General features: G+C 39.3%; 1 protein-coding gene across 23 annotated transcripts in view; it reads left to right on the forward strand.

Moving 5' to 3' along the window:
* NRCAM (neuronal cell adhesion molecule) overlaps positions 1 to 12,816 on the forward strand; it is a 318,724-nt gene extending 305,908 nt beyond the window's left edge. For 14 of the 23 annotated variants that reach the window (XM_027539648.1, XM_027539626.1, XM_027539634.1 and 11 more), the window contains 2 exons: positions 6,176 to 6,187; positions 6,735 to 12,816. In XM_027539648.1, the coding sequence (XP_027395449.1) occupies positions 6,176 to 6,187; positions 6,735 to 6,972 (250 nt within the window). In that variant the 3' untranslated portion in view covers positions 6,973 to 12,816. The remainder of the gene's footprint in view (positions 1 to 6,175; positions 6,188 to 6,734) is intronic. The other 9 variants (XM_027539638.1, XM_027539629.1, XM_027539636.1 and 6 more) reach the window with 1 other exon arrangement.
* The last annotated feature ends 2,184 nt before the right edge of the window (positions 12,817 to 15,000 follow it).

Genomic DNA, 15,000 nt, shown 5'->3' on the forward strand with positions numbered 1-15,000 from the left:
AAGTCTTGTCATGTCAACATGACCCTGTTGCACACATGCTAACCCATGTTCGTGAGGCACAGATGATGTGCACATATATTGCATTTGATATATACTTTAGATTTATTCTGCTCAGAGACGTAAACTGATCATGAGCAATATAAACAGTGACAGACTTTTAGAGGGAGTGTTTGGTTTATGAACGTCAAAAATTATTGCAGTGTGATTTGACCTCGGTAGGGTGGTGACCACAGGAGAATCAGACCTAGTGATCACAGATGTATCCATCATTGCTGCGTTTTTACTTTGCAGGCATTCAATGGATACTTTCTGTGTGCACAGCTATTTTTAAAAAGTGAACTCTCTAAAATTGATTCTTTAGGGTAAGAGAAGGAAAGAATTGGTTCCAGTGCTTTGTCTGACATCATAAAATTGATGAAGAAAAAAAATGAAAAAAAAAGTTAAAGTTGGAATTTTAAAGAATTTCTAAAATGCACACTCTTTTATTGTTATTTTACAATGAATTCATTCAGCCAGTATTTATTGAGTGCCTACGGTATTCTAGGCTGTGGAGATTTTTAAAACCAATAGATTCTTATCTCACTAGTTAATGGTCGAGGGAGGGATGCAGGGAAGTAAAAGGACAATCTGGGCATAGTGTAAAGAGTGCGCTGGAAGGGAAGGGATACAGCCAAGGTGCCAAGGGAGCAGGGACAGGAAGCCAAAGCCAAGTTCATGGCCTTGAAGGAGGTGGCACAAGAAGTTGTCCCAGAGGGAGTAATGCAGGAGCTGAGTTTTGAAGGTTCCATTCCATTGCACAACTTATAGCCTTGAATAAAGATAATCATTATCCATGACCGATATGATTATATGTATCAAAAACATATTTTGTGGCTATATGTACTATTTTATGATGATTTTATTACTTTTTTGGGAACTTGTTCATCTTTGCCATTCCAGGCTAAGAATTAACATCTGATACCTCCTGTCCTTAAAAAATTCTCATAAAAACATGGATGGATTTTTTTAAGCTTTAAATACCACATAGCTAAATAAGGATATGATTTTTCAATGATCTTCTGTAGCTTCTAAATTCCTCTTGTTTGGGAAACTACCCTTTCATACTGAAACTTGACCAAGCAGCTTCCCTTGGCACAATGTCAAAAGCAGTTGACTTACTCTGTCATTAGAGAATTCATCTTTGAGTTGAAAAGAGGCAGGCATTCATTCAGAGCTTCATCACAGACTTGTCACCACCCATCTCATCTGAAAAGTTCTAAGTGTATGTGTTATACAAGGTATTTCCTAGGAAAAAGTCTCTCTGAGGCAGGGAGTCTGGAGTGGAGCCAAGAGGTGTGATGGCAGCTGGATGGGCACTCTCATTTGTTAGGTACTGTTCACATGCCAGGCGCTGTGCTGGTGCCTCATAAATAGTTTTCTCATTTAACCAGATTCTAATTCCTGAAGTAGGACATTATATCACATGTCTTTAAAAGATCTTGAGCTGCCTCTGAACAGCTTTTCCTGGAAAGAATCTGTGAGTAGAATATCCCGTTTCCTTACTTCATGTCTTTTGAGCACAGCCCATGTTGCTATAGATTCTCGCCCACTACAGCAGCCCACTCCAGTATTCTTGCCTGGAGATTCCCATGGATGGAGGAGCTAGTCCATGGGGTCACAAAGAGTCAGTCACGACTGAGCAACTAAGCACACACGTGTGGCCTTTAAACTGGAAAGGATATTTCTAGGGAGCCCCTTACTGGCTGGCCGTTATTCATAACTGATGCGATTATGTGTGTAAAAATCCAAATAAATCTGTAGGAAGATATTAGAGTTCATAAGAGAGTTCAGTAATGCTGCCTAAAAAAAAATAATGTAAAAGTCAATTATATTTCTTGCTACCAGGAAATAGTTGGAAAATAGGAGTTTAAAAGTTGTCCCAGTTATGATAGCATGATTCATTTTGATATATGGCAGAAACCAACATAACATTGTAAAGCAATTATCCTCCAATTAAAAATAAATAATTTTTTTAATGAAAAAAAAATGTTGCTACAAAAAAAAATTGTCCAATGTGTGTGTGTGTTAGCAACTCAGTCCTGTCTGACTCTTTGTGACCCCATGGACTGTAGCCTGCCAGGCTCCTCTGTCCGTAGAATTCTCCAGGTAAGAGTACTGCAGTGAGTAGCCATTCCCTTCTCCAGGGAATCTTCCCAACCCAGAGATCAAACCAGAGTCTTCTGCATTGCAGGTGGATTCTTTACCATCTGAGCCAGCAGTGAAGCCCAGATTTTCCAATAGGATAATGTCAAAAATTTTTTGATGTAGGCATAAAACCAACAAAAAGATCTTCCTGTATTTCCATTTCAGGGTCTGATATTCTATTCCACTCAGAAGTTTGTCTATCTCTGCACCAAAACTAAACTGTCTTAATATAGTAGCTTGGGGTGAGTCTTGATAGCTAGTGGGTCAAGTCCTCCAACTTTGTGATTCTTCCTCAAGAAATTTTAAATATTCTTGACTCTTTTCATGTTCTTATATATCTTAGAATCAGCTTGCCAAGATCCATATAAAAGCCTGCTGTGTTTTTACTGGAAATAAACTGAATCTAAAAAGCAACGTAAAGAAAGTTAACACAGTTACCAGAGGTCTTCCTATTCATGGTTATGATATATCTCTCCATTTATTTACCTCTTATTCAATAGCTTTGAATGCAGGTTTCATTTTCTTCATGGGACTCTTACACGTATTTTTATTGGATTTGTTCTTATCTACTTTATATTTTTGTGGTATCCTAAATGGAATTATTTTTAAATTTTCATTTTCCAATTGTTTGTAAGTACTTAGATCAAACTTACTTTTATGCTAATATGATACTAAGCAATGTTACTAAGCTCTCTTTTTATTCTAATGTTTGCCTATAGGTTCTTTCCAATTTTTTATGTATGTAATCATACTATTTATGAATAATGATGGTTCTCTTCTTCTTAATATATATGACTTCTATTTCTTTTTCTCATCATGTCACTTAGTATTTTCCAATTCAGTTTTTATTAGAATTGTTATTTCTGATGTTAAACAAGAAACTTTCAACATTCACCATCAAGGATGACATTAACTCAGGGTTTCTTATAGACACATTTAAGAAAGACACTTCTGTCCCTAGTATATTAAAGTTTTATTGTGAATGAAACTTTTTTCCTAAATCTTTTCTTCAGATTTTACCTTTATGGTAAAGTTTTACCATAAAACTTTTTTTTCTAAATCTACTGGGATAATCATAAAATTTTTTCTTTTGCAAAAATGGTGAATTACATGAATTGGTGTTTTTTTTTATTTTTTTGTTTTTTATTGCTCTTTTTTTTAAATTTAACTTTACAATATTGTATTGGTTTTGCCATATATCAAAATGAATCTACCACAGGTATACATGTGTTCCCCATCCTGAACCCTCCTCCCTTCTCCCTCCCCATACCATCCCTCTGGGTCATCCCAGTGCACCAGCCCCAAGCATCCAGTATCATGCATCGAACCTGGACTGGTGACTCATTTCATATATGATATTATACATATTTCAATGCCATTCTCCCAAATCATCCCACCCTTTCCCTCTCCCACAGAGTCCAAAAGACTGTTCTATACATCATGTTTTAATGCTACAATAAGCTTGCATTCTTGGGATAAACCCAACCTGGTCATGCTATATTCTCTTTTTAGCCAATTGCTAAATTCTATTTGCTCATGATTTCTTTGAGATTTTTCTCATCTATGTTCCTAAGTGAAATTAGCCTGTAATGTTACTTTTACTTTCTCAAATTGTTCTTGTTGGTTTTAGATATCAGTGTTATATAATGTTATACTATCTCACAAAATGAATGGTTCCTCTGACATGTCAAATTTGAACATGTCCAAAACTGGACCACCAGTCTTCTAGCCCAAACATGCTGCATTCCAGAGTAAGGGTAATTCCATCCTTCATGCTACTCAAACCAGAAATGTTGGTGTTGTCTTTTTCTCTGTTTCTTCCATATCTAACCCATCAGGAAGTCCTATTGGTGCAGTCTTCAGAATACGTCTGTAATACCACTTTGTACCAGCCCAGTGTTCCACTCTGTCCCGAGTCACAGTCCTCTCACTCTTGAATTATCACAGTAATCTCCCTGGCCCCCTGGAGCAGGAGTCGGCTAACTTTCTGTAAAAGGTCCAACGATAAGTATTTTAGACTTAACAAGTTGCATGGTTCCGGTTGCAACTCTACAATTCTGTTGTAGTACTGAAGCAGCTATAAACAATACGTAATAAATGAGCACAGCCCAATTTCGGTGTAGTTCACCAACCCCTCCCTCTAGGGTAGGCTATTTGCAATACTGATGACAGTAATCCTTTAAAAATGTAAATCATATCAGGTCACTCATCCATTGAATTCCCTCCATTGACTTCCTGTCTCAGTGAGACAGATCCTTACATGACCTGATCTATCACCTCTTTAATCTCAGTCTCTCTCTCCCCTCTCTTCCCCTCTCCCCCTCTCCCACCCCAAGCTGCTTTTCCATTCCTAGAACAGGCTTGCCCTCCTACAGGGCATCTGAACTATTTACCCGTCATAATGGCTCTCCCTCCAGCTGTCTACCTGACTAACTCAACTCTTTTTAAGTCTTTGATCAGATATCACTTCTTAACAAGGCTGTCTCTGGAAATCCTACTTGAATGTCAACTTTCCACCCCCTCCCCTGACACCCTCCATTCTCTTTACTCACCTCTGTATTTTCCATAGAACTAATCACCTTCTGACACACTCTGTGACTAATTTTTGAAATATGTTGATTGTCTGTATTTTCCCCTTCAAAAAGTAAACTTAGTGAAGGTTTTAGTCTGTTTTGTTTATTGCTATATCTCCAGTGACTCAAACCTGTCGTAGAGTAGGCACTAAATGAACATTTATTAGATGTATGGTGGGTGGGTGGATAGATAGATGGGTGAATGGATGAATCAAAGAAATGTCATAGACTAGAATTTCCTGGAGTGTACACCTTGGAACATTAGTTCTCTAAAGCAGAATAATATTAATAGTTGGGATCAAGGTAACAAAATTCTGCTCATCATTAAATTCTTCAGTGGAATTTTCTCACCAAGTTATGGGCAATAACTCACAGGAAGTATTCAAGCACAGCTTAGAAGCTAATGATTAAATTCCAAAAATGTGCAAGTCATTCTTGTACCAGGTTGGAGACTGGCTGCTATGTCCCCTGACATTTCCCAGACACAGGCCATTACAAAATTCTGTGATTCCTCCCTGGTTATTTACTAACAACAGTGATAATATCATTTATTCAGTTTGTGACAAGCACTTGTGTGTTGCTAACACAGGTAATTTTCAATAGCATATATCAATGTCATGTAAAGCCAATACTATTTTCCAGTCTTGAAATTTTCTTCTTGGCGAAAAACTGGAGACCCTAGTAGGAATTATTGGCCAGAATATCCATATACCATGAAATATTTGTATCTTGGCTAGAAAGAAGTTATTTTTCAAAGGAAAGGGAATAGTAAAGTCCTAGCACAAGTTGCTAGGTGAAATATTACAGCTCAGGGGCCTCTCTTTTACATGAAATCTTTCAAATTTTTTTAAACTAATGTTTATGTTTCCCACTTTTGTTCTTTGAAAGAATACAAAATATGTCATTGCTTTTTTTTCCTTTTTATTTTTAAACCAAATATTACCTGTTAAGGACTAGGTCAGCGTGCATACCTAGTTATATGACCATTTGAGTGAATGCTCTTAAATATAGTAATTACTCTTCTACTTCCAGATGTTATACTTAGGGGTTTAACAGAGACATAAGCAGATATATAGAGAGTCCTACACATGTGTATTAAGTTGCACTCCTCAGATTACCATCTGATATGGATCAGCTGCATAACACACTGGGGAGAAGGGAATAGTGGGGTAAAGAAGAGGGCAGGAGATACTGGCTTTTACATTTGGGCATCACTCACACTTGTCAGAATATATTAACACACTACTAATAGTACAGATGTAATGCCCTGAAGTTAAATTATGTTTCTTTCCAAATTAATAAATCTTTACCCATTAACTAATAAAAATAATACTGTATGCAATCAGTATAAGGATTTTGCTTTTTTTCTTAGGCTATTTTCATTTGTTTCTTCTGCATCCCTTTAATGGAATGTGTAGGTCTCTTGAAAGGTAAGGTTCAAGTTTACAAGTCTGGCCTGCACTCAATAACACAATGATTTGAGATGCAGGATTTTGCTTCTTGCTCAGAAAAACAAAAATCCATATTTCACACTTAACCAAAATCATTCTCCATTCATATCCAAAGAATCAGAGATATTATGCAGTTTAACATACTAACTTCTCTACCATAAACTTTTACACCCTTTTGAATTCTAGTAAAATAGTGATGATTTTCAACTTTTTTCAATTATTATTTTGGTAATGCTTGTGACAATTTCTGAGTTGCTTCCAAATCAGGGGCCAGAATCTGTCATTGATATTGACATCACCCTGTGAAGCCATCCACCTGTCGAAGACTTCATGATTAAACCATTTCTGCACTCTACTTTCATTCCAACCACATTCCGGTCATTGAAGGCCACCTGGCGATTAGATTGGGCTAGAGAAGCTCAGGGCGCCAAATGCTTCCTCATAATTTGCATGCCTGATCTTTGAGAACCAAGCATTTTACCTAAGGGCCCATCTCGACGAACATGTTTTATCTTTCTTTTTCCAGTGATGCGGAAGACCACAAGCCTTTAAAAAAAGGCAGTCGAACACCTTCAGACAGGACTGTGAAAAAGGAAGATAGCGATGATAGCCTAGTTGACTATGGAGAGGGAGTGAATGGCCAGTTCAATGAGGACGGCTCCTTTATCGGACAGTACAGTGGTAAGAAAGAGAAAGAACCAGCTGAAGGAAACGAAAGCTCAGAGGCACCATCTCCTGTCAACGCCATGAATTCATTTGTCTGATTTGTGAGCTCTTTGCCAGTATCCAACTTTTCTCAAATGTTTATCTTAATAAGCACTTGTCTGTCCACCTTCTCATACTATGAACATAGAGGCAGAAAGTCTATGTGCTGCTGGGTGTTCATATGATGAGAACTGTCAAAGCAAGAACGTAACTCAGTCAAATGATATCTTAATGTGAACTGCAGTGCAAAGTGCATACTTTTTCATTCAACATAGGTCATCTTGATTTCCTAAGAACTGATAAAAAAAAAATGATACAACGTCATCAACAGATCACCTTCTACCCACTTTGGGATACAGTTCAATAGGTTGCATGAAAAATGCTACACCTTTAAAGGATATACCTGTGTATGTTAATCAAACATGGGTTGATACTTTGTTTGATACTCTCCTCCACTGAACCCCTAAGTAGGAATTCCGTTTTCATTGTCAAGAGTGTTACTGTAGTATTCTCTAGAACTTCAATGTCTTTGTGGACATTGTCGTGAAATTGGTGACTCTATGTCTAGCTGTCGTTAGTCTTTTTGGGAGACTGTAAGGAACCATATGTACAATATATACTTGCTAAATGAGTTAATTATGACAGGTACATTTGCTGATGCTTACTGAGACTCTCTTACCTGCTCTTTGCTCCTCTTACTCCATTGACCTCTTAATCATCAAGGTATTATATTGGTACAGTGTTCTACTTTTTACATCCTCTCTCCATTCTGGTCTGTGATTTTTAGGCATAAACGATGTGTATCGCAATGCATTTTGGCACTTGTGCCAGACCAAGAGAATCTCAAACAGATCACTCCAATTAAATTTCCAAAATTATTCCAGAAAGCACAGGGCAAGACATATGCAGTGCCTTCAGATGATAAGCATTCCACAACATACTGCCTTCTATATCATTTGGTACAGTCAACTCGGAGTCCTAGATTATTGTCATTGTCTAAAAGTCACTTGGAAAAGGCAGAGTTAATGAAGATGGCAATGTTGGGGTATAAAAAGGAACTGTGACAGTAAAATGAAGACAATTTATTTTAAGGAGCATTTTCCCCCATATGTCTAAAAAGAAAAGTTTTATCACCAACTGGAGCATATGATGATTTTATGGTCTCTTATGGTTTCTATTAAAACAAGTCACATTCAGTAAGAAAGATGGGAACTTGGTAGAAAATTTTTTTTAAGTTATTTCAAAAAAAAAGCACATAAAGCAAAGCAACAGGAATATATTTTTCTCTAAGTCATTACCTATGTGGCAGCTTTTGAAACTCTGCAGCATTAAACAGTGTGTATGCAAATTACATGGATGCCTTGCAGAATCTAAGAAAACTGATAAGTGCTAACAAGGCCAACAGTCAAAGGGATTACATCTGTGGTTTTGAAAATAAGCATATATATTCTACCAGCTTCATAAATAATATCTATCAAATGGTTTCCTTCCACATATGAAATTCTATAACAACCTATGGTTGAAGGAATGCTCAGTTTCATTTGCCAATAAATTGGTTTCTCATAACTTGCATCAAGTTTAATTTTAAGTAAAGCTTTTTATATGTAGATATTTTGTTGAATTTGTACATACGCTTAGAGTGTAGATGCTATATGCTTAGGGGTGTTACATACAAATAAACATGCCAACAATGTTTATGTTGTACTGTATAAAATGTTAGCTAATTAATACAGTGCGTGGGATTGGAAAGCATTTACTTAAATGCCTTCTGGGGTTTTATTTTCTCTTTTTGCTGTGAAACTGAAAGAGTGAACTATTTTCCATACAGACAGCAGGTTTCTAGAAGAAATTTTCAGAGCTTTGCTGAAGCACAGTTTGAAGTAATCCCAGGTAAAGATGGCTCTACATAGTTTAATGTCTCTAGTCTTCACTTTTCACAGATCAGCCTTTCTTGTGGAAATCCAGAAAGACCAGACAGGCTTGCCTTGGCATCAGAGAGCACAGAGATAAGTTACTTCAAATTTACCAATGTATGGGGGTGGGGTAGGGGAGACAAGAACAGTATAGTTTTTCCTCTTCCACAATGGCAGATGCTAAATTTATCTGTGCATGAAGGGGTTATTTCTGTACTAGTGCAACAGAGTTTGTATTAAAAGTTAAATGTGGTTTTAAAAGTCCTTCTGTCTCTTGTAATATATCATGTTCCTAGTGGAATATGAATGTCCGAGTAATGGTATATTTAACAGTACAGGCAGATGTGACTGGATTTCTATCAAAAAAGTAACTGTTAAAAAGTCATGATCTCTTTGTGATTCTTCTTCAAACCTAGAGTTCCTAATGTTTTGTTTTATTTTATTTATTGGCTGCATCACATTGCTTGAAGGACCTTAGTTCCCTGACCAGGGATGAAACCTTGGCCCCCGGCAGTGGAAACTCGGAGCCCTAACCACTGGACAAACAGGGAATTCCCCCTAATGTGTTTTTTTTCCCCCCTAATGTTTTAAAATATAATACAGAGTTTGATTTTTGCTTTTAAAAGGCAGAGAAAAAGTTAAATGAAAAGCTAAACAATATGAAAAAGAGCTAATAAAAGAGGGGCATATCAAACATTGTAATGCAAAGCAGGAATAGATATTAACCAGCCTTTGGAGAAACAGTCTGAGAAGTTAGATGCTGCTTCCTTTCCTGAAGCCCGATCACCACGAGCTGTTCCCTGTTGTCATCCTTTCTTCTACCTGCCTGGACATCCGCCATCTCCAGCTATGGCAACTGGATTCCTTAACTTTTCCTGTTTGATGAAACAGCTTGAGTGTGAACAAGTAGCACTGACGGATGTGTCATCCACCCCCTTCTCAGCAGCCCAGTTCTTCTTGAGTCTCATAACTGTCCAGCTCTGCAAATAGCCAAGACCTGGCTTGTTCCTCCATTTGCCCTTGGTCCCAGCTTTCTACCCGTAAGACCTTGTGCTGGCACAGAGCTCCCCCTCCCTACACAGTTACTTGGATACCAATGTGATACATGCGTCAACTGAATGATGCTAATAGACCCTATGTAGACCTTAGTCCTTCTACCATGGAGAGCATTCACTTTTGAGCAGCAAGTCAGGGTCTCCAGTCTATACCATGGGCCAGATTCAGTCGACATCCTCGGACCACATCATCAGTCACAGGTCAGTTTAGCAACACAGCCTGGCCAGCTGTAAGCCTGACCACAAAAAGCACTGGTTTGCTGATGCCTTCTTGTTCAGATGGTTTATAATGGCCCTGCTTTACTTTTTTGTCCTCTCTCTTTTTTTTTTTTTTGTAAATTTAAATTTTATTGAAGACCTAAGATGTGAAAATTAAAAAAAAATGTAATTAGTATTTCTGTAATTTAAAGTATAATGATTAATTTTACTTTTGTAATTTAAGTAATTTCAGCAAGCCTTTTTTTAATTGTTCAGTTCTTTAAGATCTATGTTTATAAATTGACTTCACAAGTTGGAGAAGACATTAGATAATTGATATAACCCTGTGTAACCTGGTTTACTTTTAATGTCTGATAAAATAATTGGAAATAGCTTGTGGAGGCAAAGGAAAGAAATGTGAAGAACTGAGACTTCTCACCCCAACTAAGCATCTCTCTCCTGCTCATGAGATTTTTCTACAAATTGCCACCAGAGGGCTCCCGTACCTTATTCAATGGAAAACAGAACAAAAAACTGGGAAAACAAAGCCTCTGGAGAAATAGTGCCAAGGACCTTTGATAATCAGACTGGATCTGATCATGCAGAAAATGATTGCCTGCTGAAACTGGGAGAAGCGGAGTTGGCAGCTTTCTCTGAGGAGTTCACAGCCTCCAGGGCGTGCATCTGTGTCACCATGAGCCTCATCAGTATCTGCTTCCTTGTATGGTGGCCGGGTGGCTGGTGGCCCATCAGCAGAGCGAAAGGAGGAGGAGTCAGCCTCCTGGCTCCCTCCAGACAACCTCACCTGCAAGCTGGTGGTTGTGAAGGAGGGGCAGGATCCTAAAATGGTCCCTCCCCTTTCTCCCCATCATGCCATCTTGTCTGCCACAAGTGGTTTGATATTCTGTGGCTGGTTAACACAGTAAGCACAGTTTAAGCAGAGACAGCTTTTCTTGTTCACTTTAGAAAAAGCAGGAGAGGGAAAGAATACTCCCAGGGTATTTATATTAAAGAAGCAAACTGAGGTATAAATGCTGCAAGGGGAAGGCACGGGGTCCATGAGAGCAAGTGATGGAGGAGACTGAGCTGTGCAGGGTGGTCAGGAGGCTTCCCTGAGAAGCTGGGAGCTGGGGGACAGTGGGACCCAGGAGGAGAAGGCAGGATAAAGCCACTGCCCAGGAGGGGCCCTGCGTCAGGAGCAGATGCCCGGGCCAGAGCATACTGGGCCCTGAGCACCAAAGGGTAGGTTTTTGAATTTAGTCAAGGTGCAGTGGAAAGTGAGGAGTAATTAAAAAGGTTAAAGAAAAGGGTTATATGACCAGATCTGTTTGTGAATGAGGTGGAATTCTTAGGATTTAGTGTCGAGAATGGGCTGGAAAGGAGCCAGGAAGGTTGATAAGAAGCCACTTGGAAGCTTCGCAGTTGTTTAGATAAGAGATGATAGAGGTTGAATCCAGATCATATCACTGGAGATGGATAGAAGTGGGTGGATTCTAAAGATATTTAGGAAGGAAGTTAATGGGAGTGATAGATCAGATATGGGAGGATGATGGAAAGGGAGAGATCCAAGATGGTGCTTAGATTCCTGACTTGTCTAACCAGACGGTATATTCCTTTTTATTTCTATAGCCTTCAAACCTCTCCAGTCTCACTCAATGTGTTCTGGAGACACTGTCTTGCTTCAGCTGTAGCTATTTAGCTATTATCTCAGCGAGTGACTCAACAAACTTTTTTTTAATCAACCAACTTTGTGCCTGTCTTTGTGCGCTTGAGTAGGAGCAGACAGCCTGCACGCTGGACTCACTTGGGGAGCACTGAAAGTCCTCATGCCTGCCCACTCACTCCACTGTGTCTCTGTTCTAATTGTCTGAGACATAGCCTGGCATCAGAATTTTTCAAAGCTCCCCAGATGATTCTAATGTACAGACAAGACTGAAACCGGCCTCAAGAAACATGTTTCTACACTCTTGTATGTGCATTTAAAGTATTTAATGAACAGTGTTTTGAATACATTTCTTCGTACAGGTTGATCTCAAATTATCTTGTATTTGTCCCAGTAAAAAACAACGATAACATATCTAGGGAAAATGGACTCTGCATCATTGGTGGGATTATAAAATGGTACTTTGAAACACAGTTTTGCCGTTTCTTAAAATGTTAAATATAAATTTACCTTATGACCCAGACATTCCACTCCTGGTATGTACTGAAAAAGAAATGGAAAAATATGTCTATGCAAAGACTTGTATACAGATATTCAAAGGAGCATTCATCATAATAGCCAAACAACAACCCAGATGTCCGGGAACTAAGGAATGCGTAAAGACAATGTGGTCTATCCATGGAATTAAACAATGAATCCATACAATTAAATAAGATACTATTTAGTAGTTTTTTTAAAGTACTAATACCTACTGCAACATAGAGGACCAAGGGTAGCATTATGTTAAATTAAAAAGCCAGACACAAAAGACCACATACTGCATGATTCCATTTATTTGATATGTCCAAAAAAGCAAGTCTATAAAGACAAAATAGGTTGTCTGGGAATGGGAACAGGGATTACTGTAAATTGGCCGGAGGGATTTTTCTAGAGTGATGTAAATGTTCTAAATCTAGACCAGTGCTGACAATGGCACAACTGATAAATTTACTAAAAATCACTGAATTGTATACCTAAGTGAATCTGTGGAATGTAAGTTATACCTCAATAAAGCTGTAAGACAAACCATCCTAAGCTTATGTGTGTCTGAGAGTGATCAGGGCTGTGTGTAAATGAGCCTTGTGATGAGTACAGCACCACAGGATGGGTCACTCCCCCTCCCCGTCCTCCTGATTTTTTCAGGAGACCCCACAAGATCAGTGGTTCTCCAAGTATGGTCCCTGGAACAACAGCATCAGCAGTCCTGGAGAGCAGTGCAAATTCTGGACCCACCCCAGATCTACTGAATCAGTTCTGGGAGTGGAGACCAGCATCTGTGTTTTCACAGCACTCTAGGCGATTCTGGTACATCTTAACATGTGGGCAGCGCTGGAGTCAACCTCCACTCCAATCTCTCCTCTCTCCTGCCTGTAAGCATAGAAAGGATTTACCTTCTGAGATGAAAAGAAGAAACTTGGCTCTTTTCATAACAGCAAAAAAAAGTTGAAATAACTGAAGTGTTCATCATCAGGTAATAGAGGAAACAATTCTGTTGTATCAGACCAACATTTATAGTAATGAAATACTAACCACAGTAAAGAGGAATAAACTACTGATACAGGTCATTCATTCATTCAACTTGCAAACAAGTTTCATTTATGTGAAACACTGGAACAAGCAAAACTAATCTACAATGATGGAAAGCATATCTGTGGTTGCTTGGGGCTGAGCTGTGGGGAGGGATTTACTACAAAAGGGCTGAGGGAGCTTTTAGGGGCAATGGAAATGGTCTATATTTTCATTATGGTGTTGTTTACAGGGGTGTGTTCATTTGTCAGGACTATATACTTAAAATGGGTATACTGTTAAAAAAAAAAAATCAACAAATTTGAGAAATCTCAAGTTGAGTTGGAAGAGCAGAAGGGGACGCTCTCACATCCTATGCTGATAGCAGAGCCCAACAGGAAAAAGACTCCTTTCCCGGCAAGGACTCAGCCAATGAGAAGCCAAGGGCTCTTTGTTTGCTCCTGCCCTCCCAGCTCCCCCTGTAAGAAGCCTATTTCTTCCCATGCTGTGGGCAGGATTTGCTCATGGCTCACCATGGTTGTAAGTCAGGGATTGCAGTTCTGGTCTGATCCAGAAGAAACCCACCTTTGCTGGATAAGTAATTGACAGTCGGTTCGTTTTAAGTCCACCATTATATCAATAATGCTGTTTTTTTCTTCTTTTTAAATTATCTTATTTTTCAAAAGTTTTATTGAGCTTTGATACTGCTATTTTTTAAAGGGAAAAAAGAAAAAAGAGTTGGGCCTAAGTGACTTGTCACTTGGTTCTTTCTCATTCTCTGGTCAGCTGGCCCAAGGAGATTAGGGCGCAGGGGTGGGGAGGTGGGGAACCTTTGGCCCTGCTCTGGTCTCCATGTAGTAAATGCAAGGGGTTAGGATTCAACCTGACTTCTAGAGGAAGGTCGGCTGGAAGCCATCTCTCCCTCACTCCAGCAGGCCGTGAGGTCAACGCCTGACTTGTCAGGCATCTGAGGATGCATGTCAGCTCTGGTATCCACCCAGACCTCCCAAGCCTTGGGAGGCAGTCTCCCCTAACTTGCGTCTCGGTGTGGCTTTTTTGAAACCCCGGCTTGTTGGCGTCTCCAGCTCAGTGCTTCAAGGTATCCTTCTCTTTCTTATTTTTCTCCCCCAAACTTCTCATGACCTTCCTTTTTCCTTTCTGCTGTCCCTCATGTTTGCTCTCCTGGGCTAAACAGCATCTGTTTCCTAGCTCTCAATTCTCCATCCTGATGAGGTCACATTGACATCTCAGAATTAACTTGTTGAAATGTAAATCTTGAGTTGTTTTATATGCTAACTCTTCTCTGCCCAGTGCACCCAGTCTCAGTAAATGGTCCCACGTTGGCTCAATCAAGGCAGAGTCGGCATTTTCTCCTCTCCTACCCAACAGCTGGTTCTATTTTTTCCAAACTTTGTGTTGAATACATGCAGCATCTCTTTATTTCTAGCCTCCCAACTGTACTGCCTGCCCCTCTTGCCCTCCTGCAACCCAAACGCCACACAGTGGAGCAGGGTTGTCAAACCTTTTCTGTAAAGGCCTGGATAGCAAATAATTGAGGCTTCTCAGGCCAGGTGCTCTGCATTACAGCTACTCAGCTCTGCAAGGACATCAACCACAGGTGTGTCAGACACTTAACAAAATGGGTGTGGCCACGTCCCAATAAAACTGTGTTTATAGATGTGTTTTGTGCTGGCCTCAGCCTATCAATAGTGA

The sequence above is a fragment of the Bos indicus x Bos taurus genome, chromosome 4 (genome assembly GCF_003369695.1).
Source record: "Bos indicus x Bos taurus breed Angus x Brahman F1 hybrid chromosome 4, Bos_hybrid_MaternalHap_v2.0, whole genome shotgun sequence".
In the NCBI taxonomy this organism is placed as follows: Eukaryota; Metazoa; Chordata; class Mammalia; order Artiodactyla; family Bovidae; genus Bos; species Bos indicus x Bos taurus.